The 27,369-nt window shown below is 35.9% G+C and overlaps 1 protein-coding gene across 3 annotated transcripts in view; it reads right to left on the reverse strand.

Moving 5' to 3' along the window:
* The window catches only part of LOC138308363 (myosin-VIIa-like), a 62,711-nt gene that overhangs the window by 13,491 nt on the left and 21,851 nt on the right, over positions 1–27,369 (reverse strand). For 2 of the 3 annotated variants that reach the window (XM_069249355.1, XM_069249356.1), the window contains exons 3-31: positions 22,511–22,771; positions 20,906–21,090; positions 19,623–19,744; positions 19,014–19,270; positions 18,433–18,586; positions 17,930–18,006; positions 17,080–17,339; positions 16,261–16,339; positions 15,387–15,518; positions 14,773–14,908; positions 14,242–14,348; positions 13,737–13,874; positions 13,092–13,337; positions 12,309–12,488; positions 10,001–10,096; positions 9,666–9,788; positions 9,364–9,471; positions 8,917–9,048; positions 8,563–8,628; positions 7,795–8,013; positions 7,015–7,101; positions 6,386–6,481; positions 5,392–5,621; positions 4,950–5,067; positions 4,474–4,776; positions 3,800–4,027; positions 3,037–3,446; positions 2,406–2,575; positions 535–722 (exon numbers count right to left, since the gene is read on the reverse strand). In XM_069249355.1, the coding sequence (XP_069105456.1) occupies positions 535–722; positions 2,406–2,575; positions 3,037–3,446; positions 3,800–4,027; positions 4,474–4,776; positions 4,950–5,067; positions 5,392–5,621; positions 6,386–6,481; positions 7,015–7,101; positions 7,795–8,013; positions 8,563–8,628; positions 8,917–9,048; positions 9,364–9,471; positions 9,666–9,788; positions 10,001–10,096; positions 12,309–12,488; positions 13,092–13,337; positions 13,737–13,874; positions 14,242–14,348; positions 14,773–14,908; positions 15,387–15,518; positions 16,261–16,339; positions 17,080–17,339; positions 17,930–18,006; positions 18,433–18,586; positions 19,014–19,270; positions 19,623–19,744; positions 20,906–21,090; positions 22,511–22,771 (4,908 nt within the window). Of the gene's footprint in view, positions 1–534; positions 723–2,405; positions 2,576–3,036; positions 3,447–3,799; positions 4,028–4,473; positions 4,777–4,949; positions 5,068–5,391; positions 5,622–6,385; positions 6,482–7,014; positions 7,102–7,794; positions 8,014–8,562; positions 8,629–8,916; positions 9,049–9,363; positions 9,472–9,665; positions 9,789–10,000; positions 10,097–12,308; positions 12,489–13,091; positions 13,338–13,736; positions 13,875–14,241; positions 14,349–14,772; positions 14,909–15,386; positions 15,519–16,134; positions 16,175–16,260; positions 16,340–17,079; positions 17,340–17,929; positions 18,007–18,432; positions 18,587–19,013; positions 19,271–19,622; positions 19,745–20,905; positions 21,091–22,510; positions 22,772–27,369 lie in introns of those variants that run through there. The other variant, XM_069249357.1, reaches the window with a different exon arrangement.

Raw genomic sequence — 27,369 nt, forward strand, 5'->3', positions numbered from 1 at the left:
CCTTTTTTCTGAATGAATTACATTAAAAAAATATTCCAGGATTTTTAGATTTTTAGAGCCATAATAATATCGAATTATGAAATTATTTTCTCTTATTTTTCTCTTTTCTGATTGTATTTAATTAAAACATACCAGGATTTTTAGACCCATAAAAGTATGTAATGCATGCTGATTTTTTTTCTCTTTTTTTCCTGAATATATAAAATTATCAATATTCCAGGACTTTTAGAGCTATAATAATATTTAATTTATGAGGTTGTTTTATCTTATTTTCTTTTCTTGTCGTAAAATATTAAAACATACCAGGATTTCTACAACGTTCATGTAAATTATGATATATTTCTCATCTTTTTTTTTCTGACTGTATAAAATCAAAATCAAACCAGGATTTCTGGGTCTGTACTTATAAGTATTTTATATTTTCTTTCTTTTTTTTCTAGTTGTATAAAATTAAATACACAAAATGATTTCCGCACCAGTAATAATATGTATTTGTTGGGGTTTTTTTCTGATTGTATGACAATAAAAACATACTAGGATTTCTGGAGGTGGTTTGTTGATGGTTGGTAGTACGTAAACGCACTCCGCAGGGAAGTCTCCCTTTACACCAGTACGGACATTCTCCCCAACACACCATCCGGAGTTCATCACAGTCTCTCCGTTCTGTTGGTCCAGAACAATTAGGTCGCCTTTTGTGAAGTCAAGGAAGGAGGAACCATCACCTTTGAAAACAAATATACCCATTACATAAAACATACTTATTTAATTAATAACCTAAAATGTTGGTAGTGTTTCCCAAGTCAGTTAATGTATAGATCATTTAAATCACAACATTAGTTTACATCTTCTTCTCCATGAAAAAATAACATTGAATATAGACAGTTGCTCCAGTTAAGATGAGTGCACAGATAAAATAGCCATTAAAATCTATCAATTACCCTTAAAAATTGTATGTACTTATTACCCTTACAAATATTTGCATTACCCAACCCAATTATTATGAGTACTCACATCCAGCAATAAAATCAGAAGAAATTGAGTAAATTCAAAAGAATTCAAGTCATGCTCAACAGTCTGCATCAACTGTTTGTTTCAGATAGACAATTGCATAATTGCCACTGCAGTAGCTTGTCATCGATTACTTCACAAGTTGTAACTATATAACTTTTCCCAACATATCTCTGCTAAGTCGTACCCCTTCCTTTTCAAAAGTGCGAGAGCAATTACCCATCCCTCCAAAAATTATTTAGAGCACCGAGATAAAGTAGCGCGTACTACTTCTACCCTAAGTCCTACATTAATGCCGAGTGTAACTTGTCAGGCGAGGAAATGATTTACAAATAAAAGTACACAAGTAGTGGTGACTATAAGTTGTGTATTCAAATATCAGTCAAAACACTTATTCATCTAGATTAATTTCTTGGAATTTTTGATAAACAAATACAGCAAACGAAACAAAAACAATTTCCACTTAGCGCATACCACATAAAGGACTACCTTCTAGCGTATCTATTTTTACTCTCTCCGTCAGATCTAATTACCTTAGCAACAAGTAATTTAAAGGAATGCCTTAAATATACAACACATGGGACTACTGTATTATGAATTAACTCATTTCCCCTGAAATTTCTTAATAGACTGGTCTAGTTTTTTATTTAGAAGAGCCTAAATGTGTCTTCAGGGATGAAAGCCTCTCCAAATCTTCCAATCCAAAAATAGAATTTGAAAAAAATTGAAATTTCATGTTGGCATATATCGGTTAATTTGAAAGCAATATGTACATGTTTTTGTAAAGGAAAAAGAAAAACTGAAAGCTGATGCAATTTGGACTTAAAACTAATATTATATTAATAATCGTACCATCTAAAGAAACACAAAGTATACTGGGAAAAAAACTAGCGTTGTCGTTACAAAAAAATATCATTTAAAATCTTTTTAATCTAAAAGTGTAGCCATTGGAGAGACAGATACTCTAATCATATTAATATGTAGCAGCATTATCTACTATCTACAATCCTCTCACTTGTATCATCTTCAGACGCATTTAGTTTTTCTGTAAACATAAGTCACTCGAAACAATTATCACTTTATTTTTTCCATTATTCCGTAATTCAATTTATCTCAAAAAATTATTAAATCACAGGCATTGTTTGCGGAATTTTAAATTAAGATACTGCAAATTTAGTAGCCAAGGGTCATAAGTAACCAGAAAACAAGTTGATTATTACTGCATCAAGTTAACTTGATAATGACAAATACATTCACGAACATTGCTAAGATTGTGAAATTTGATATGCAATATACTAAAAAATGGTTGAATCATATATCTACTATGACCTGCAAATCATCTTAAACAGAATATAATATTTTGATTTCCAAATTCAACATAACTATAAAAAACATACCTGGAGAATTATAGTCCTGGAGAGCAATAACGTATTTGGAACGTTTCTTCAGACCTTCTAGGAAGGTCACAACGAGGTCACGGATATCCTCTGCGTTTGGCGATGTGAAGGTGTACTCATCTCCCTTTACAGTGGCCAGAGTGAAACTCTGTCCGTGCATTTTGCCCGTCCTGGGGATCATGAAGATCACAATTTATGATCAAAAAGTTCAAAATCACAGTTATAAACTCATAAAGGTCAAAAAGGTCAAATATCATAGATCAAGGTAACTGGTGGATGTCAAACGATCTAATTTTAATTCACAAAGCTTAAAAAAAGACTACAGAATGATCAAAGTTAAAATTACATGGATGGGCACCTATGTCAAAACAATACAACAATGGTATTATATGTGTCACATGTGTTCAAGGTCAGGTACGAGAGTGTTACCTGATCGATTAATTAATCACCACAAAGACAAATCTCTGTATTAATAGTCAGAAGGGCTTAAATTGGTGCATTTACTACAGGACTGCAAGTCAAGGTTACAAGTTATGGTTTCTTTTACATGCTTAACGTTCACAAGAAATTGATTGTTGGAAATTATAAAAGCAAACACCGTATTTTCATCATCTTACTTTACTATACCTACCTACTACTGGATACGGCGGTAATCTCAGGGAAAGACAACTCTAACAACACTTGTTCCTGATCGTCCACAATGTACACTCCTGTCCAGTTCACAGCGATAATCACATCGTTCTTAGGCAAGCTCGGACCTGCGAACTTATACGCCTCATAAAATCGTGAAAACAGAAGTGGCCATTTGTATTTTGCATAACTGACTATGTCCTCTTTGACCTTGATTGGTTTGATTCTCTCAAAGTACGGTATCCGTAGCTTTGTCATGATCATGTTAATCCAAAATCCGACAGCGTTAGGCTTCTGGAGAGAGCTGTCAGGTACATATGACGGCAGGAGAGACTGAAGTCTTTCTGGGTTAGCGTTACAGCCATATTCTATGTAGTATTGCTGGGCAGCTATCATGGCAAGGTCATCATCCTGGTAACAACAAGGTCAAGGTCATGGATCAGACTGGTATTCAATAAGACTTTAAGATAAGTAGCTTATTTGTGATAATCAACTTACAGAGATATTTATTTGTGATCATGAGTTTATTTTAAGGATCATGTTATATGCAATTCCTGATTATTGTCATTAATGAGAATGGTTTTATTTTGATAATGTGTGATTTTTTGTGATAATGGTTTATTTATTGATGAAATTAATGATGGATTTTACATAGCGGTTTTTTTTTTAACTCGGGATGCCCAAAAAAATGTGGAAAAATATTCATAAAAGAAGAAACATTTCTACTCTTTAGTTGTTTAGTTATTAGGGTGTACTATACAAACCTTATCACAGCGATACTCTCCAAACTTGATCCCTCGTACCACCTGCTGGAAGATCAGATTGCTAGCAGTGCTGTCCTCTCCTGGATTGTGCCACGGAGCGAAGATTTCCTTTCTGAAAAACAGTCTCCATGGAGCGTTTCTCTCCTGTGCACCTTGTTCTTTGGCATACTGTTCACATTGTGAGATGGCGTCCATCACATGATCACCTCCACTGCCCAGAGACGATACCTACAACAATGATCAAGGAATGAGACAAAAGCAACTGGAAGTGCTGGCTGGTTAGGTGTAATGTCCTATTAACAGTTAAGGTCATTTTAAAGATGACCTCACCAGGCCTGTATACAATGTGATGTGTGTGTGTGTGTAGATCTATGATTTGGGAGGCTGTCGTATATAAATGCAGTGTTCCTTTGTAATATTGAGACTTATGCCCCTTTTATAGTGCTATTTCACTGAAGCATGTCGCCAAAGACAAGGAACAACACACTCAACCTGGTCACATTATACTGACAAAGGGCATCCTACTCCCTTTATCCTGATCACTAAGTTAACAGAAACTTTTATAGACTTTATTGTGTCTTGGCCAGGGGAGAACCCAGAGCCTTCACCAGAGGAGAGAGTGGTTCAGTAATTGTACAAAAAAATAAACCTTCATTATCAGCTATTTTTCTTACCTTGTCAAACAATGCAATGTAAAGAGAGAAACCAAACTGGTCTTTGAGGACAATCTTTTCCGACAACTGCATACAGAGTTCCTTTGCTGTTGTGGCAGAGTCAGCGAGGAGGGTCTTGGTGTTGCCGTCCATAAAAGTGATTGGTAGCATTAGCGGCTTCTTAGACTTGGTGGCTTGTAGCTCCAGCCAGCTAGGGGGCTGGTTACGAGTTCCGTTAGCAAAGGTACGGCGGAGACGACTCTCACAGTATGGTGCGTATCCTGGAGGGCCCTCGTGTATAAAGTTCCTTAGATACTTCAGGAACTGAAACAGAAAAGGTTCTTATAAAGGGGACACTAACTGGGAATTGACATATTCATCTGTTTTCTGTGCACTTTTTCAGAGGCAATTAATTAATCAATATAAAATAAAATATGAGCCCATCAATATTTGTATATCTACAGTATCCTTAGATATTGGACTCAGTTAAAGTTTACCTTGTCTGTAGGGGCGAAGCAGCCTACACAGAGAGACAGAAGGATCCAGCCTCGGGCATGACTACTCTTTGTTGGGTTCTGAGTCAGCTGCTTACAAATCTGGCTGTAAATTTCATCCCTGTCAATCAAAACACATTACTTTTGTTTATATCATTGTGGATAACAACAGTATATATTACTTGTTTATTTTAATAATTTTGTCAACCTATCTTTTCATTTTAAATTTGAATCATGTAAATGATTTAATTTATATAAGACCTTTTCTAACATTCTGTCAACTTTTGAAAATTACATGACGCTTAGATAAACTTCTATTCCATAGTAGTTTTAGGATTAAAATCATATCCAGGCATACAGTTTTATAAGTAGATCTACTTAATCATCATTCTCAAATGAAATAGAGAGATAAATTGCTAAACAAATTTCAAAATAGACAATATACCTAAGTTCAGGACGGAGAATGCCATGCCCAATGATTAAGTGGAGTTTCTCTAAGTTTGACGTTGGACGTTCCTCTAGGAGAGCGTTGCTTCCATAACTACCATCAAAATCCTGCATCAGTTTGCGTGTCACCTCCTCTGTGATCTTTGACTTCTTCTTCAAGGTCAAGGACACCAGTTTTTTCCTCATGCTACGTTTGCCAGCCCTACCCATGGGGTATGGTTCTTTCTCCTGAAAAGCATCAAGTACAATCTTATATCATAATTTTCATAGTAATTAAAATTAAAATCAAAACCTTTTGCTCACAAAATAAATGACATCAGCTTTGATATCTTCTTTCATATTTAAAAAAAAATGTCACTATAAATTCAGTGAACATATTAGATATAAAAAAATTGTTGACTTAAAGAGTTACAATCAGATAAGAATAATGATATTTTTTCATCAGGAAATTGCCTCCCCTTACCTTCATAAACCCTACCATGCATTAATGTTTCATTTTTATTTTGTTTGTTTGTACCTGTATCAGGAAAGGACTAAGATGCCTAAATATTTATACCAATGTATTTCTTGTGATTAAAATATTTGGAAATTGAAAATGAAGGGCAGATAACTCTGTAATAGACAAAGACTGAATAGAATCAGCGTCATTTTAGACCTCTTAAATATAGCTATAAAGGCTATAGCCCGACTTAGATTTACATACAGGAGGAAGTCGGTGCCTGGAGTTAGCTAGGGTATACGTATAGTAAGTAGTATTCTCTAAAAAACAGAACTACAGCAGTACCGACTGGTGCATTTCTCATCTTTCATAGAACAACAACACCACTACAACGCTATTAAGTATGCTGTTAAACAAATCATATGTGCTTACAAACTTTACACTTTCAACCAAATTAATTATCATTGAAGCCCTCCATCCCTCCTCGATTAAAAGCTCCAATTGTAATGTGACAGTAAATAATATATACAATGGTGACTCCTTAAGAACTTACGATGTCCAGTCCCATTCTTTGGGCTTCCTCTAAATCCTTCTTATTAAACTTGCGTCCCAATGTTGAGTAGATCTTCGTCATGACAGGGGTAGTATCCTGTTAAACATATACAACATGTTCAAAATCAAAAAATTCATAATTTCATGATACTGTTTTGCATGAAAACTTCATTACACAGTTGGTTTCTTTTAGGAATTTATGAGAATTACATGATAGGTATGTAATATGATGATAGAAAATAAGTGATGCAGTTACATTATATAATCTGTTTCATGATATATATATACAGATTTAATTATGTTAACCAATAAAATATATATATAACACTTGACTACAATTTTTTTTTTTTCACTTTTGAAATAACTAGAACTGTCGCCAGAGCCGACGACTAATATACCTCCACCCCCCCCCCCCCCCCACACCACCCCCACCCCACCCCCACCCAGTTGAACAGAAAACCCAATTCCAGTATATCCCCTTAACTTTGTTGCATGGGGTAAATTAATAATGTCTTAATTGTTATGTCTTCACACATCCATATTGTAAAGAAAAGCATCTAATTGGGATAAGTTATAATAGTCTTTGACACAGAAAGCATGTCCTTATTTTCTATAATTATTGACACTTACCCTGGAATCTGTTGCCATGGCGGTGTATTTGGGTTCTGGTAAATCTCCCATGAATCTCAGGATAGTGATCCACACAGCTAGAGCAGCCTAAAATAAGAACAACAACAGATGAAAACAATTTCTTAAACTTGAAATTTCGTTTTAATTTCAAATATACTATAACAATGTGCCTGTATATTCCGTCTTTGTATATTACAGAGTTAGCTCCCTTAGAGGTAGATATCGATTGTTACGTAATTATTTTGTGAGGACAATTCACGTCGTTTTCTCCAAAAAGTATGACATTATGCTGGCAAACACATGACGTCACAATCAATGCCTACCCACAAGGGCAGATAACTCTGTAATATGCAAATACAGGGATCCCTAGGGTACTTTGGGCACATCATGTATGTTATTTTTTTTCTTCATGAATTCATAAAAAACTTATTATTTATAAATATTCAATCATGATGAACATCTATAAAGCATTCTCACCAAAATATGATAACTGTAATTTCAGAGCTAACAAATCTTATCACATATATGGCTAAAATCTGACAACCTTATATTGCTAATTCAATGTGGTCATGGAATTAATATTATTTTTTCTACCTACAACAAGCCCCTACCCTAGAAATAAATATTGGGGTTTGAAAGGGAGAGGTCTTATTTCTGAATGTAGGCAGGCATTTATTTATAACCCAAAATTTACACACAAAATAGCAAAATATTTTGTATAACTAATTATCAAGACAATGTCTATGCAAATTAATACTTGAAACTGAACCAAAGATTTACCAGTTTGTCCCCATCGTTTTTCATTGGCAATAAAGGCTCCCTGAGTGCTTTACGTATGAATGTATGTGAAGTGTTCGCTTGGAAGTACATGCTGGCAAACTTGGAGAACTTGTACTCCGAGAGATCCTCATCATCCTCTGGAAGTTCTGGCTCCATCAAACCACTGAAGTCCTCTATTCCATTCTCACTGGCGATTCGTCGACGCTTGTCCTCCAAGTCCTAAAAACATCAAGTTCAAGGTCATTAAGGTCAATTTCCTATCAGGATTATTGGTCAAGCTGTCATTGCAAATTAAGCTACAAGTGATCAACCAGTTAATTGGTAGAACTAACACAAAAAATCAGCTATGCGGATTGCTTATTTTAATTTATCAATTTTTAATTAAAGTAACAGCTTAGAAATGCATTTCTTGCCTGGGAAAAAAATAGTACAATTCAAAGCTGTCCATTACTTTCTTTGCCTTAAATTTGTTTCAATTTTTAAAATGTTTGTCATAATAACAGATCTTAAAAACTTAAATGTTAGTATTACCCAGTTATGACCTTAAATTCATCATTAAAAATCATTAATGAGGCAGACTAACATCAATTTTGTGACGTCGAGTTTTTATCTATGACATCAAATATTAGTGTCATGTTTTATAGCCTGCTGTACAAAACTCGTTTGGAATATTCACATTTAGGTTTTGGCTGTTTGACACCTAGATGTATGATTAACTATGCTCAGTTTCTACTCAAATCTCACACCTGTATGTCGGTCTATTCTTACCTTGAATGAGTAGGGGGCAGCACCTTCTTCATTGCTTCCGTCGATAAAACCGAACATCTCCTCTACCTGAAAGATCACAAAGTTTTATTGTATATTTATAATTATATCGTTCACTTTCAAACTATTCACCAACTTTCAAACTTTTCATCAAAACTACCTAAAATGACACCATTCCTCGTGTGTTTGGTAATCTTTTTTACAATATCATGTTTACAAATTCTTATCATGGTGTATTATGATAATCTTTTAACAATCCGTACCTGCATATTACACAAGTGGAGAAAGTCACTTGATTTTGCATTTTATTTCTTTTTGTTATTAGATGTAAACAACAGCCAAGTTAATTAGACGTACCAATTTAGAGTCGCTAACAGGCTCATTCTTTCTCCTCTCGGCTATTTCAATCTGTTCTTTCTTCTGGATAGCTAAGTTCTTCTCCATGCTCTCTTCCTCTTCAACTTTTCTTTCCATCTCACGAAGACGTTCCTGAAAATATATAAATTAATTTATAATATCTGTCTTGATAAATTGAATAGACATAAGTTGTTTTTTTCAAATATAGCATAAACAAACTACATACAATTGCTATTAGCACAAAATTTTAATTGTCTAGATGAGGACTGCACTGCACATCAGCTTTAGGGAATCAATTTTCCTTCATGTTTCATAATTATAATAGATAACGCCAACAAATAAGAAGCTATCACTTTAGACATGCAATGATAGAGAACCAAGAATACATTTTCGTTACTACACGCCAACTTCATTCAATGGACAAATTAGATATATACACCAAGTTACCTGATATAATCGTTCAGCCTCCATTTTTGCCTTTTTGTCGTTCATTTTTCGTTTCAGCTTGGCTTCTTCCTCCTTTCGTAGATGTTCCAGTTCCATTTTGTTGTGATACTGACAAAATAATTAGTATAAATATAATTAGTGTAAATGTAATTAATGTAGGGCGATTGACTAATTCCAAAGACATCTTAACATTACATATAATCATCTAGTTTAATTATTCGTTAATTAAATTTACCCTTCTCTTTTTTTGGAAGTATTAACTGCTTTTTTACCTTTTTTTTGTTATTTGCACATTTAATTACCTCAATCTTTTGGCGCTTGTATTTTCGTCTGGCTATCATAGCTCGGACCACGGCCTGAATCTTAACAATGGAGATCATTCTCTGTCTTGTCCACTTCCTCACCAGGTAACCACGGCAACGTCGCTATGGAAACAAAACATTTATTTCAGTAACTTATCATATGTCAATTTTCAACATATATTTAAATACAAATAACACAATTTCATTTGTTCAGTTCCTACTAACATCTTTCAAATTAAATAATGTAACAGCAATAGAAAAAACTAAGTCTCAAGCATCAATTATGTTTGACAATTAATAAATATATTAATTGATTTATTATAATGTTACTATACCTGTAAGTCTATGATTACGGCCCGTTTACGGTTGAATTGTGCTGTCAGTAAGCGTGACCTTACTACTGCTTGCAATCTCATGTATCCCTGTTTCATCTAGAAAACAATGAAAAACTCAAATAAATATAAATTGATATAATTAATATTAGCACATTCAGAAAATTTCATACCTGTCAAAACTTTAAAAGAAAACTTGTTAGTGCAAAAGGAACAGTTAATCTTAAACACAAATACTCTTGTATAGCTGTATATAATACCTGTTATTTTTGTAGACGTTTTCACATTTTCATGTAACACTGCATTGATATGATCATGAAAATTTGATACATGAAATATTGAGAAACGTTTGAATCATATAAACCCAAAAAGTCATTTCGCAAACATTTTAAAGCATTAAATTATAATCTAATTTCATATGTTACACTCATTTCCATTGGTTAGATCTTTGAGGTTATTTTTCCATAGACTGAAAGAATTGTAAGTTAAGTATTATGACGTCATATTTACGTGGGGAATTTTTAAACCGGCACAGTCATTGGCCAAACTGAAATATTGGATAAGATATCACTGCGCCACAACTCAATTATTTTTATTGTAAAAACAAGAGGCCCAGAGGGCCTGTATCGCTCACCTGGTTTTTTGTTAGTAATTATCACAAGACTCTGACAATTAGAAAAATAAGCAAAATTGACTCCCAAAGTTTAATTTTGAATCACAACCATACAATGATGCTATTGATACCATACAAATATGCTATCCAAGACATAGGTTCAGACAAAGTAATTTATATGAAAATAGTAGCCTAATTGACCTTTTTGACCTCGTTTATAGTGCCGTTTAAGGCCAGGGGGTAAGCCCTATCATTTGTACATTTTCAAATCCCAACCCTATAAGGATGCTACCATTGCATTATAAGTGCTCTTCCATTCTTAGTTGCAGAGAAGAAGTCGTTCATATGGAAATAGCTAAATTGACCCCTTTTGACCCCACCCTTCAGGCCCCCGGGGGGTCAGCCCCATCATTTGCAAAATTTTGAATCCAAACCCTATAAGGATGAAAACAATTGCATTATGGGTGCTATACCATGCTTAGTTTCAGAGAAGAAGTCGTTTATATGGAAATAGCCAAATTGACCCCTTTTGACCCCGCCCCTCAGGCCCCCGGGGGGTCAGCCCCACCATTTGCACAATTTGGAATCCCCACCCTATAAGGATGCTACCATTGCATAATGGGTGCTATGCCATGCTTAGTTTCAGAGAAGAAGTCATTTATATGGCAATAGGCAAATTGACCGCTTTTGACCCCGCCCCTCAGACCCCAGAGGGGTCAGCCCTATCATTTGCACAATTTTGAATTCCCACCCTATAAGGATGCTACCATTGCATTATGGGTGCTATACCATGCTTAGTTTCAGAGAAGAAGTCGTTTATATGGAAATAGCCAAATTGGCCCCTTTTGACCCCGCCCCTCAGGCCCCCGGGGGGTCAGCCCCATCATTTGTACAATTTTGAATCCCCACCCTATAAGGATGCTACAATTGCATTATGAGTGCTATCCCATGCTTGGTTTCAGAAAAGAAGTCGTTTATATGGAAATAGCCAAATTGACCCCATTTGACCCCGCCCCTCAGGCCCCCGGGGGGTCAGCCTCATCATTTGTACAATTTTGAATCCCCACCCTATAAGGATGCTACCATTGCATTATGGGTGCTATCCCATGCTTGGTTTCAGAGAAGAAGTCGTTTATATGGAAATAGCCAAATTGACCGCTTTTGACCCCGCCCCTCAGGCCCCCGGGGGGTCAGTCCCATCATTTGTACAATTTTCAGTTAGTAGCCCATAAGGATGCTACCAGTCAAATTTTGTTGAAATCCGACCAGCGGTTATGGAGAAGAAGTCGATTGTTGACGGACGCCGGACGCCGGACGCCGGACGCTGCGGTATCCCATAAGCTCACCTCGGTCCTTTGGACCAGGTAAGCTAAAAAGTAAGTATAATCACAGAAATTTATGCCTAATTATTACCTGAGTGAGTTATCTGAATCAAATTATTATAAGCGTTATTCTCAATATCTTTTGGGGTTATGAAGTCATACACAAAAACCAAGCGGACATTCTTTTTCATAGACGCAGAATTACCTTCCGTTTTTTGTCTATGACCTCATAACCCCAAAAGATATTTAGAAATAATGTTTAAGAATTTCCAAGTTTTCAAGTTAAAATCACCAAAATATTTCATGAGCATGATACGTTCAAAATTGTCAAAAATAATTTTCAAAGCACTATGACTGATAATAAAATACTACTGACCAGGACGAAGCGTCTCCTTTCCAGGTATTGTCTCCACATCTTCTGGATGATGATAGAGCCTGTCTTGATTTTGAGGAATTTCCGTCGGCAGTGCCAGGCCCGGATCGTCTTTTGTAAGACCAGGATTTTAGCTGTGAGGGCCAACTCTCTCTGTTGTTCTAGATAAACATCTTGAGCATCCTAGAAATGGAAATCATGACAATCGATCTATTGGATAGAAGGATAAACATATGGTAGGAACAATCTTAAATCTCAAATAGGAATAATTTCCACATTGTTCTGCTGTATTTCCTTACTCATCACCCCTGAAAAAGTTTTAGACTCTCCTAAATCAAAGACTAGAACAGTCCATTACGAAATTTTAGGGGGGGGGATGAGTTAATATGCATCTGAGGCTAATTAATATGCTATGCATCATCATGCCATATTATAAATGTATATATTAATATAAATTAAGATTATTGTAAAACTAAGATGAAAAGAATCTGATATTGATATCAATATAAAATTTCAGTAGTTATTTCCCTTCAAACTAATTTAATGAATTTAACAGTTTCCTCTAAACCTTAGTACCCCACCCCATCCATCACTTTGAAATTGCATGTATTTATGATGTCACACAATTGTGAAGCGAGTGTGAGCTACCTGACTTACTTGTGTATTATAAGAAAGAGTTGTCTTCTCTATAGCAAACATAGGATATTCCCTGTGATGTGGAAAAACACAAATCCCTCCTAGGTGAAGGAAGGAAAACTAAATAATATAACCACCAGAATGCGTTACCTTTAAGAAAACTTTCGTCTTTCCCATCTGATAGTCTTTCCCAACAAGTACTGTGCCACAGATTTTCTCGGAAGCCTGACGACAATTCTCCTTGTGGGAAGGCCCGATGCCTGGAGCCAGAAGACGGTAACGGTCTACAAAGTCGCTGAAGCGATGCCTGATGGGATATCCTGCTCGACGAATTCGAATTGTTTCCATCATTCCAGAGTAACGCAATTGTTTACAGCAGAGTTCCCGGTCAAAGATCTAGATAAGAACAAATCACATTTTCACGTTTTTGAGCTCGTTTTATGTGCCATACATCCCATAATTACCCATACCGACATCTGCTTGAAACAGCTTTTCAGTTTTTCTTTTTTTTAATACACTAAGTGGTTTGTTCTTTAGGATTGAATCAAATAATATTTGTAAAATATCGACGATGTAAAATCTCATAAACTATTTGAAATTAATTTGCAGGTGATAGTTTCTGCGAATTATCTTAACTAGCCTCTGAAAGTGTCATTCAAATGACAGATTGTGAGATGTAAAATCATGATTTTCATAAATTTCATGAGCAAAATTAAAACTCTCGTGGATATTAGCAACTTTTAGTATCATCATCATGGTTAATTAAAACAGATCAAGATATGAAGATTACCATACCAGTGGTTTCTTGAGCTCGTTAGGCTTGATGCACCTGACGAAGAATGGCTGACATGCTCCGAGTGTCTTCATCAAAAGTTCCAGAGATTTCTTGAACTGTGATCCCAGTGTGGGTGCTCTCTTTCTGGTGTCGGCTCCCTATTAATAAACAGGTTAACCATAATTCCTTTAGCATCTCGTATCTTGAGAAATTTTTTTTTTTTTTTTTTTTTTTTGGTTTTGTAAATCCAATTTTTGATTTCTAAAATAATATTTGGGACCTATAATATGAATATCTCATTCCTGACTACTAGGGATTAATATTTAAAATCAAATTACAGCCCAAATCTGGTAAGACATCAAAATTTTTAATGTAGATGCCATGAAAATGATTGGTTAACAGTACTGAAGAAAATTTACTCATTAGACAAGGAGACACTATTAAACGCTTTCATGTCCTTGATATTAATATATATCAAGCTTGGTATTAAGTGATTGGTTTCTGCACATTTTTAAAATAAGTTACCATGGAAACATCCTGAGAAAACAGTCCAGATAGGAATGGATTGGATGATGTCTGTATCAACTGTAGTAGATCAGGGCTGAACGTGTCACGGTTCTTCTCCAGGAAACCTGTTAAACGTCAAGGTCGGATATTGAGGTCAACATATTGATTCTTAAGGTCAAGGTCATAATTATACATTCCAAGTAACAGACAAGCCTGGTTAATCATTACAAATCTTTAAATTAAATTCTGTTTTCGATTATAATTAAATTCTGTTTTCGATTATAAGAAGAAATAATTTGTGAAAATCACCTGGAATTTTCAAGGTTATCATTCCATATCTAGGTAGATAAAGAAATGAAATTAACTCATTCACTCCTCAAGACAAATTTGGACTCTTCTGCTTCAAAGGATGGAATATTTCATTATGAAATTTCAGGGGTGAATAAGTTGAACAAATAGTTTGACTCAATAGTCATGACCATGATCAATCTATGTAGGACAAATCTGACCTTACATAAAGGAAAGGTCAAAGCTATATAGTTTACATACCTTTGGCATCGTAGAAGACGACCCCAGCAAAATGGTTGAGTCCGAACACATGAGAGATTTCTGCCTTCGGTCTGAGATAGTTTTTGTTGTCTTTGTGTTGTTGGTGAAGTTTAGCCAACATAGTCTGATCTGTTCCCTGTAATTAAAGATGTTTACATAAACAAAAAGATCCAAGGGAGATAATTTAAGTATAAAGCATATAGGTTAACTTGAAGGTGAACATCCAAGGGAGATAATTTAAAAGTACAGCTACAGGGTAACACATAGGTAAAGATCCAAGGGAGATAATTTATATCTGTACAGCAGGTTATAACTTGTGGGTGGCCATCCAAGGGAGATAACTCATAATTACAACATACAGGTGAACATGTAGGTTAACATCCAAGGGAGATAAGTGTAACATACAGGAAAAGCAAACAACTTTATCATTACTTTGGTTGGTTATTTTGGCAGAAATCATATTTTCATATTTTTATTACCAGATATTTTGCGTTTAAAAATGATTGTGCTCACTGTATTTTCTGTATGTCATGAGTGTTACAATTAATGTGATTGTGTGAATTTACATCAATGTTCGAAATTAATTTTATGCCAAAATACTTTATATGGCATACCTTGGGGAATTTACTTTCTTCGTCGACCAGAGAGATAATATTCATGGCTTTTGCACCAATCATGTCCAAGGCATCTTGATTGTCCACAAATTCAATGTGTTGCCAATTGATCCCTTCATTGTCATACTCTTCCTGCAGAACAAAAAGACTTTAATACATATTGGGCGTTAGAAATTTAAATTTCTAAATATCTCTTGTAATTCCTGAAGATATGTATTTTTCAGCTTTCATTTATATCTAAAAGATGTACTTTTTCATAGATTTTGTGTAACTATTAACTCATTCACCCCTGAAAATTCCTAATGGACTGGTCTTGTCTTTGATTTTGAAGAGACTAAATGTATCTTCAGGGGTTAATGGGTTAATAAGAATAAATGTATTAATATTACATAAGAAATTATTCTATTTTTTAACTAACCTACCATCAGCAAAACAATTTTAGCTCTTTTTTTAACACATATTATGGTAAATTGCAACAGTAAATTGCCATGAAAAATCAATTGATAATTATTATAAAGTCTTTGCCATTGACAGATGAATATAGGTACACACTGCCTGGCAATCGGTCAATTATAACTTCAAATGAATTAATATGTAATTCTTAATAACAAATTTATGATTAATGTGTTTTGAGTTTCTTTTTATTGAAATTGAGCACCAAATTCTCTTAATGAGACTACATTACCTGTTCTAGGTTGAAGATGTGTTGTTCAAAGAACACCAAATTCTCTCAATGAGACTACATTACCTGTTCTAGCTTGAAGATGTGTCGTACAAAGAACACCAAATTCTCTCACTGAGACTACATTACCTGTTCCAGCTTGAAAATGTGTCGTACAAAGAACACCAAATTCTCTCAATGAGACTACATTACCTGTTCTAGCTTGAAGATGTGTCGTACAAAGAACTGCTGTAGATTTTCATTGGCATAATTAATACACAGCTGTTCAAAACTGTAACAGAAAAAATATTTAACTTAATAAAATATTTTTTCATGAAGACATATTACTGTGGATCTTAGTTTGTAAAATGCATTCAAAATCTTCAATTGAAAGGGCTATAGTGACCAAGTTGTTGATATGACCTTTTATCGGTAGTTCTTACATCTAGGTCACAGTGACCTACCATAGTTATTAAGGTGTTTGACATTTTATAAGTAGTTCCTCACATTTAGGTCACAGTGACCTAGTTGTTAAGGTGTTTGACATTTGATCAGTAGTTCCTCACATTTAGGTCACAGTGGCCTAGTTTTTTTAGGTTTTGACTTTTTATCAGTAGTTCCTCACATCTAGGTCACAGTGGCCTAGTTTTTTGGTGTCTGACATTTTATCAGTACTTCCTTACATTTAGATCACAGTGGCCTAGTTGTTTAGGTGTTTGACATTTTATCAGTAGTTCCTCACATCTAGGTCACAGTGGCCTAGTTTTTTGGTGTCTGACATTTTATCAGTACTTCCTTACATTTAGATCACAGTGGCCTAGTTGTTTAGGTGTTTGACATTTTATCAGTAGTTCCTCACATCTAGGTCACAGTGGCCAGTAGTTGTTGACTTGTCTGACATTATTAAATTCTGGCTTTCTGACAAGACTACTTAAAAGTTATCTAAACTACAGTTGAATCTCACCAACAGCTTTCATAACACAAAAGCCCTATTAAATCAAACCATTTTCAGCTGTATAAATCCAAACTCACCTGTTATGGTCAAAGCTTTCGAACCCAAATATATCCAACACACCTATAGATGTCCTGAAATGACTTGGCGAACCTTTTGGTTTAAAAATGGCAATGTTAATTTTCTGGACAATCCAGATAAACATGCGTCCGTATATTCCTTTAACAAAGGCATCGCGGACATCCTGAGAGTTATTGACGCTCATCATTGTTGTCACGATTTCACCCTGTGTTACAATCGACCTTGAGGTCAACGCGTCTATCAAATCTTGAGCTCGCACCTGTTGAAGTAAAATTATTTCACATGAAAAATCTATATCATGAAAAAAAAAGATAATCGTTATACAATGAAATATTAAAGATAATCGTTATACAATGAAATATTATTGTAACAATTTTCTCACTGGAAAGCTAACCAAAAAGATTTGTACTAGATGGATTTGGCTTAAAGCATTTATGGTGACAAGACAATTTGAAGAGAATTTTAGTTTCCTAAGTACTAGCTAGTGGCCGATTATTTAATCAACAGACCTGATGCATGCAATATTGACCAATCAAGGTACAGTGACCTGACTAAGAATCCAGTAACAACAGCCCAGACCAGACTGTTTCTCATCTTTCCATATCACACAAACAAGCATTAGCACAGTGCATGTCAGTATATATACAGTCAAACCTGTATACAACGACCACCCAGGGGACAAAGTCAAATGGTCTTTATATAGAGGTGGTCACTACGGCAGGTTTGACTAGTAAAAACAAAGCGTCCTTAGAACCTATTGTGTCTACAAGCTGCCCCTTTCAATTGCTCTGGTTTGCTCTAGCTATCAATTGAAATGAGGATTATGAATTGTATTAATTAGGAAGTTACCTCCATTAGTTTTGCTGCCTTGTTCACTGCTGCGATGTCCTGTATTTCACTGGCATCCATATTGTCCATCTCAATGGCTACAAAAACATAGGTATACATTGTAGAAATTTTATACAAATTTTTGAACGCGGCACATATCGGTTATTTGCTAAATCTCTACACTGGTTGGTTGGTTCATTAAGATTTTGCTGACCTTCCTATCCTGAAGGGGCTGAAGATCTTGTAACACCTTTCCTTCGTACAACACCAACATTTCTTAAGTTTATAAACAATTCCTTCATTACAATGCTTAAATCTCTATATTAATTAATTAAATTACATGTAACTGATAAATCAAGTGTGTATTTTAAAACGTTTTCATTTTCAATGCAACCCCACTATGCAACCAAATCAACAGTTGGCATTCATCCTTCCATAACTGCCAACTAATAGAGATTCAATGCTAGAGTGAATACCCAGATTCACGACTAGTGATAATTCCTGATGTTTAGAAAAATTATTACCATTGTATTTGATGTTTCCGAGGTGCAGTAAGGAAGCCAACACTTTCAGGATCTCCCAGATCTCTTTGTCTTGAAACATAAGAACCTTCATGGCTGAACGTATATCAGCGAACTCCTTGGTATCGTCTCGGCCATCGCAATAGATACTGCCCCCCTGTCCAAACAAACATAGGGTAATTTAACTACACTGTTAATTACACTATTATGATGGGTGGTAGGAATATGTACAATTTTCAATTTGACAAACATTTTGGTGTCCAAAACTACAACATCTCCAACATCAGTGTAATAACGTATTGTAGAGATTGGTTGGGACCAGTAATGTACATTGAATCAGATAGGGTTAATATTACTTTGTATTTGCATATTACAGAGTTATCTGCCCATGCGGGTAAGTATTAATTGTGACGGCATGTGCTTGCAAGCGTAACGTCATACTTTTCGGAGAAAATGATGTGCATTGCATCCACAAAATAATGACATAACAATCAATACCTACCTGCTTTGTAACATGCAAAGATGGAATAAGATATATAGGTAAATTTGAAACAATAAGGTTCAGCTGAATATGTGCATTTTACCTGGGTAAGATACCAATAATCATTTGCTGTTTCAACATCTAGAGCCCGTTTCTCTTCTTGTGTCATCCCGGCTAACATACAGTAGAAGATGTGGTAGTTGCGTTCATCGTGTGCCTGTGTGACAATTCGAGACTTCTCCAGTAAATACTGTTCTATCTTAGCGCCCTCTATCGAGCCTTTGTCATTGAAGTGAATGTCAATGTATTTACCAAATCTACTTGAGTTGTCATTTCTTATTGTTTTGGCATTTCCAAAGGCTGAAATGAAGAAAATTATTTTCCTGAGAAAAATCAAAAGCATGCAATATATTCTTGAATTTAGCAAAAGATTACTTAAACAGGTTTATACAGGGAAGGATGATGTACTTAATTTTAGATTATAAAACTGATGATGAAATTGAACTTTTCAATTTGTCCCTGTAAGATATGGTATAAATTTCTTATAGATTTGTTAGCAAAGGGGAGATAATCTTGAAATCATTTGCTGAGCTATATATTTGAACTTTAAAGTCATTGCTTTATCAAAATCATGAACAAAGAATCAAAGTTTCTGCCTTAATTAAACCAGGGGAGATAATCCCCTAAATCTGGCCCCAGTAAGACCTCTTACCTTCCATGATTGGGTTGGCCTCCAGAATTTGTTGTTCAATCCATGAGTGTTGTCCACTGACTGCGGCCAGAAACTGAAGGATAAGTTTGGTACTCTCAGTCTTACCAGCTCCTGACTCACCACTGTAAGAGTAAAATAAATATGCCGTAATGGACTATGTTCAGTGTGCTCCCTCTGTTACTATTCCTGTTTCATATGCTATAAACATTTAAAGATGCTCCACCGCCGACAGAGCATAAATGATATTCATTGTTTGAACAATAATTGGTGTTTAATCGTGTATATATATGCCTAATTAACACAAAAAATAATATAAAATAATTTATTTTGCCTTTGGTGCATGCACAATCAGTACTTCATTCCATATAGGATATTGTGCCACGGAATTTTTTCGGGATGCAATTAATTATTTTTTATATTTTTAACTACGAAGTAAAATTAATAGCTAAAACTTTTCAATGGTGGTAATGGTGTAAAGTAAGTAACTTTAAAAATTTTGTAACTGAAGAAAAATACTTAATCATCTGCTCCTGTTTTTGATAGTGAAAAAATACCATTTTTCAGCGGTGGAGCATCTTTAGTGTTAGCTATAATTAGCACACTTTGCACAGTGTTTTGAAGCACTTATTCATTTAAAAATGTTCCACCGCCGACAGACCATATATGATACTCATCATTTGAACAACAATGGGTGTTTAAACGTGTATATATATGTCTAATAAACACAAAAAATAATATAAAATAATTATTTTGCTTTTTGTGCAGAACTTCATTCTATATAGAACATTGTGCAACAGAATTTTTGCAGGATGCAATTAAATATTTCTTAAATTTTTATCCTGAAGTACAAATTAGAAGCTCAAACTTTTCAATGGTGGTAATGGTGTAAAGTAAGTAACTTTTGTAACAGAAGAAAAATACTAAATGGTCTGATCCTTTTTTTGATAGTGAAAAAATACCATTTGTCAGCGGTGGAGCATCTTTAACGTTACACATTGTTAAACTTTGTAAAAGGGTATTTTCAATATTGAATTGCACTGATTTATCTTGTATTTGCATATTGCAGAGTTATCTGTCCTTGCGGGCAGGAATTGATGTCAATACGTTTGTGAGTGTATCATCATACTTTTCTGAAAAAACAAAGTGAATTGCACCTACAAAATAATGACGTCACAATGGATACCTACCCACAAGGGAGCTAACTATGCAAAGACAGAATATCCGAGCTAAGAAATCATAATTTTAAATTTTAAATTGACAATATTTTTTATTTCAGATCTCACCTTATAATAACACACTGGTCTCTTTGGTAACGTCTCATATTAAAATACGAGTTGTCGGCAATGGCAAATATATGAGGAGGTCGTTCGCCAATCTTTTTGTCTCGGTAAAGCTGTATCTGTTCTGCGGTGTAGATCGGCAATATCTGGTATGGGTTTACAGCAACCATAATCGACCCAGTGTACGTCTAAAACAACCAGATATTTTAATTAAATCAAGGATTTGCTAAAATGTAAATTCTTGAAACATTTTATAACAATTCCAATTTTTATAATTTGTTTTCAAAGACAATTCATATATAGCGTGTTCGTACTATTTATCTCAACATACAACAGTAATACATCTCTTTGATCATAACAGAGATATACATATAAGTAAAACTTGTTTATAACGAATTTATGGTTATGATATAGTCATTTTCAGGGTTCCTATGAAGTGTCTGTATTAAGTGTATAGCGAACTAAGTTAATGTAACAAAGTAATTTTGTTGGTCCCTAGAGGTTTGTTATGGGTGTGTTTTACTGTAATTTCTTTCATACCTACATGTGTAATACTGGCTGGTCTAGGGCAATACACTCATGTCGCCTGAGGCTGTATTGCATGGCTACCCATGCAATAAAGCCTCGTGACGTCACGGCGTCAACAAAATAGATATTTTATCGGTAAAATTTTAACATTTTTTTCACAAAATTGACTGGTTTTACTATAAAAGATGCAAGCAACGGAATTTGTGTTGAAAATATCACGTAATTTTTCATGTATGGAAATTGACTTCCAGTCGTGGATTTCTTCAAATTTATTTCAAAATGGCGGGATATTATAATTGTAAAATTGCAGTAAAACGTCGTGGTATGAAAGAAAAATACTCTTTCATAAGTGGATATGAAGGATAGGGATATTCTACCCTCGGGATCACAAAATGTTGCAAAACCCTCAGCAAGCCTCGGGTTTTACTACATTTTGTGACCCTCGGGTAGAATATCCCTATCCTTCATATCCACATATGAAAGAGTCTTATAATATAGTACCCCACTATCCCATCATCCTACTACAGATTAATTTACATAGGTAATTAGATAGTTTATCAAAGATCACAAAACAGTCTTAAATATAAAACAGTCTTTAGAATAAAAAATGTCTTTAAAAGTTTAGACTAGTTAATCACAAATTATATCATAGAAAGTTACATCCTATTTGATTGGCTCACAGAAAGTTACATCCTATTTGATTGGCTCACAGAAAGTTACATCCTATTTGATTGGCTCACAGAAAGTTACATCCTATTTGATTGGCTCACAGAAAGTTACATCCTATTTGATTAGCTCACAGAAAGTTACATTCTATTTGATTGGCTCACAGAAAGTTACGTCCTTTTTCATTGGCTTACAGAAAGTTACATCCTATTTGGTTGGCTCACAGAAACTTACATCCTATTTGATTGGCTAAGTGTAACTTTCGATCTAAGATTGTATGATGATACTGGAGCCAGGATATAGATATAAATTTGTCATCATACATAAGCACAAAAAACTTGCATCAATTACATAGTCCATCTTAGAACAGGATATATATAATTTAAACATCATACTAAAGTATAGTAAACTCACATAGATAAGATTGTCCATGTAACGTATAAAAAGATTCCGCAGGATTCCTGCCTCGTTGAGATCTCCGAGCCCGATCATGTCTTCCACCCCCTCCACAGAATGTGAGTGCATGTGACGAATTTTCTGTTTGCCGTCCAGCCAGTGTTCATTGCCATCATCGTCCACAACGTGAACGCGGCCAGAATCGTGGAACTTGACCCTTGCTCCAATGGCCACCGTAAACTCTCCCTTCGTCTCGGGTTCGAGCCACACATGGTCTCCCTATGGATCAGATTTAAAGTTATATTTAGATTTAATTCAATTGTTTATCATCCCCTGTATACAATGTTACTTCTTGGTAGAAGCTGATGGCTAGAACAAGACTGAATTATAACTTTAAACTATCCTTGTCTTTCATCAATAATTTCAAACACCTTTATATACCAAATCTTAAATATGATTTTTTTAGGCCTTTTAGGGGTCATTCAATGGCCATCTTCGTTTCCTCAGGAAAACTTCCATACCCTATTGCATATCAGTATCAGCTTTAATTTATTCATCATGTCGTTTCAAAACAATCGACCTGAATTAATTACAATTTTTTGATGAAGTTAATTTCTCAAACCCAACAGTGGACAGACAGATTGACACCATTACTTTGGGTTCCTTTAATCTCCTACAACTTCTCAGATATGGAGCCCTTATAAAAGTATTTATTTCTGTTCTTTCTATTGATTTGCATACCTGGAGGAATTCACTTTTATATCAGCTTAACAAGAAATCTAACAAATCATAATTAATAAAGAGTTTCTCTTCATTTTATTTTTTTTTTTATTTTTCCTTCAAACGTTTTTTTACATAAATATTTCAAAAATCAAACATGAGAACTCCACCCAATTATCATCCACTCAATCCATTTATATAACCTTCATTTGAATTATCATATATATCTTACTTAATGGTTTTGCCACCCAAATATAATATATTACTTCAACTATTTACCCCTATAAGTCACATATACACTCTTTTAAATCAAAGAATAGACAGGTCCATTATAAAATTTGAGGGGTGAATGTGGTAAGTTCTATTGTAACAGTGTTGACTCACTGTGTACATTACTGGGTGTGGGGTTATTTTAAACAAAAACGAAACATGAAATCCTGAAGGCCGTCACTTTCAGTCACATAAGTGATCTAGCCCATTTAAGACTCAGCAAATTAATTATCATACAAATAAAAAAAAAGTTTCTGAATCTATGTGAAAAAATTATAATTTCATCCATGTATAAATAATATATTAAAAGTGTAAGGTAAATATAAGGTAAATCTGAAAGCTAACTTAGCTTTCAAATGACTCAGTTATATATAGTATATATAAGTGTATTACCGGACCGGTAAGTATAATTATATAAGCTGTGTAAATTGTGTTTGGAACAAACAAATACTAGGGTACTGTAAAGTCGACCACTATGTATACAAATCATATGTATATATATGGAATCAAACAAGTTTGAGTAGCAAAGTTTACCAACCAAATGTCTTTACTTTAAATATACATACATGTACTCATACATATGTACATATATACTTAAACGTTTATTTTGCGAAAAATCATTTTGGATGAATTCAAACCATAATAATAAATGTATTCTAGCTACACCATACATTTCCGCATTTAGTGCCCCTCTTTCTATAAGTGCCCCACCCTTCTTCTGGAGGAGTTGAAGCTATATAAACACTCCCCTACCCCTTGTATTTAACAATGTTTTACAACTGTGACAAGCTTCTAACATCAACATTTATACATCCCATATAACATGAATTTGTTGGGGTTTTTTCACATGTGAATTACGTCATGACAATGAATCTTGAAGGTAAGAAGGCATATACATGTGTACTGTGAGCCTAATGTGCCATGAGCAAGGAGTTCAAAAACTTATATTTTTCTTTTCCTAATAAGTCCCCACCCCTCAACTTGTTAATTACATTCTAAGTGCCCTGGGCTTATTACATTTATTACGGTGAATACTATATGTTGTAGACATTCACAGCACAGGTTACAAACCAGTGGGTGTATTTCCATCCATATCTGTATATATTCATGTAAACTTAGAGCCATGGAAGAATGTACATAAACTGCTAGTGTAATTAAACCCTAGTGTAAACAAGTGCCGTAACAGATATATCACCAAAAACCACAGTAACACTGACCGCATCATTGATTCTCATTCAGTTTTTATGAAAAAAGCGAGACAATGCAAGTCTCTATATTCCAGATGGTCGCACATGACTGAATCAAACTACAAGTAGCCCTCTAGAGGGGTGGAGTTTTCTCATAGCTGGAACTACATCACACACGAGTGTTAAAACTGCTGTCAAACTTACTTCTAATACACAAGTCAAGTGAAATGATTTGTGAAAAATCCAGAACTTGAATATACAGAAACCATACAAGTACTGTCATTAATCACATTACCGTATTCAAGCTAATAAGCGCACCCTATAACAGCTAGCCTCTCTCCTTTGAAATTTGGATATGTTAATCGCTTCCTTTTTGGTATTTTAAAGCGTCATCTGGGCATTTATCAGGTTGAATATATGTTAACTTTAATTGTTCTAACCAGTTCAAATCAATTTTACAAAAAAATTTGATAGCACCAAAATAAGTACGTTTACCAAGTACTATGATGACATTTTCATTTATTCTGGGAAGACGGGTCCCTGACAGCTATTGTGGGAAGACGGGTCCCTGACAGTTATTCTGGGAAGACGGGTCCCTGACAGTTATTCTGGGAAGACAGGTCCCTGACAGTTATTCTGGGAAGATGGGTCCCTGACAGTTATTCTGGGAAGACAGGTCCCTGACAGTTATTCTGGGAAGACAGGGTCCCTGACAGTTATTATGGGAAGACGGGTCCCTGACAGTTATTCTGGGAAGACGGGTCCCTGACAGTTATTCTGGGAAGACGGGTCCCCCTGACAGTTATTCTGGGAAGAGGTCCCTATCATTATTATGGGAAGACGGGTCCCTGACAGTTATTCTGGGAAGATGGGTCCCTGACAGTTATTCTGGGAAGATGGGTCCCTGACAGTTATTCTGGGAAGATGGGTCCCTGACAGTTATTCTGGGAAGACGGGTCCCTGACAGTTATTCTGGGAAGAGGGTCCCTGACAGTTATGGAAGAGGTCCCTGACAGTTATTCTGGGAAGACGGGTCCCTGACAGTTATTCTGGGAAGATGGGTCCCTGACAGTTATTCTGGGAAGACGGGTCCCTGACAGTTATTCTGGGAAGATGGGTCCCTGACAGTTATTCTGGGAAGATGGGTCCCTGACAGTTATTCTGGGAAGACGGGTCCCTGACAGTTATTCTGGGAAGACGGGTCCCTGACAGTTATTCTGGGAAGACGGGTCCCTGACAGTTATTCTGGGAAGACGGGTCCCTGACAGTTATTATGGGAAGACAGGTCCCTGACAGTTATTCTGGGAAGACGGGTCCCTGACAGTTATTCTGGGAAGACGGGTCCCTGACAGTTATTCTGGGAAGACGGGTCCCTGACAGTTATTCTGGAGAGGTCCCTGACAGTTTTCTGGGAAGAGGGTCCCTGACAGTTATTCTGGGAAGAGGGTCCCTGACAGTTATTCTGGGAAAGATGGGGTCCCTGACAGTTATTATGGGAAGACAGGTCCTGACAGTTATTCTGGGAAGAAGGTCCCTGACAGTTATTCTGGGAAGACAGGTCCCTGACAGTTATTCTGGGAAGGTCCTGAGGGGTCCTGACAGTTATTCTGGGAAGATGGGTCCCTGACAGTTATTCTGGAAGACGGGTCCCTGACAGTTATTCTGGGAAGACAGGTCCCTGACAGTTCATTTCTGGGAAGGTGGGTCCCTGACAGTTATTTGGGAAGAGGTCCCTGACAGTTATTCTGGGAAGACGGGTCCCTGACAGTTATTCTGAAAGACGGTCCCTGACAGTTATTCTGGGAAGACGGGTCCCTGACAGTTATTCTGGAAGATGGGTCCCTGACAGTTATTCTGAAAGGGTCCCTGACAGTTACTGACAGTTATTCTGGGAAGATGGGTCCCTGACAAGTTATTCTGGGAAGACGGGTCCCTGACAGTTATTCTGGGAAGACGGGTCCCTGACAGTTATTCTGGGAAGACGGGTCCCTGACAGTTATTCTGGGAAGACGGGTCCCTGACAGTTATTCTGGGAAGATGGGTCCCTGACAGTTATTCTGGGAAGAGGGTCCCTGACAGTTATTCTGGGAAGACGGGTCCCTGACAGTTATTCTGGGAAGACGGGTCCCTGACAGTTATTCTGGGAAGACGGGTCCCTGACAGTTATTCTGGGAAGATGGGTCCCTGACAGTTATTATGGGAAGACGGGTCCCTGACAGTTATTCTGGGAAGATGGGTCCCTGACAGTTATTCTGGGAAGACGGGTCCCTGACAGTTATTCTGGGAAGATGGGTCCCTGACAGTTATTCTGGGAAGATGGGTCCCTGACAGTTATTCTGGGAAGACGGGTCCCTGACAGTTATTCTGGGAAGATGGGTCCCTGACAGTTATTATGGGAAGACGGGTCCCTGACAGTTATTCTGGGAAGAGGGTCCCTGACAGTTATTCTGGGAAGATGGGTCCCTGACAGTTATTTGGAAAGGTCCCTGACAGTTATGGAAGATGGGTCCCTGACAGTTATTCTGGGAAGAGGGTCCCTGACAGTTATTCTGGGAAGAGGGTCCCTGACAGTTATTCTGGGAAGATGGTCCCTGACAGTTATTGGAAGAGGTCCCTGACAGTTATTATGGGAAGAGGGTCCCTGACAGTTATTCTGGGAAGAGGTACCCTGACAGTTATATTCTGGGAGAGGTCCCTGAC

Source organism: Argopecten irradians, chromosome 14 (assembly GCF_041381155.1).
Source record: "Argopecten irradians isolate NY chromosome 14, Ai_NY, whole genome shotgun sequence".
In the NCBI taxonomy this organism is placed as follows: Eukaryota; Metazoa; Mollusca; class Bivalvia; order Pectinida; family Pectinidae; genus Argopecten; species Argopecten irradians.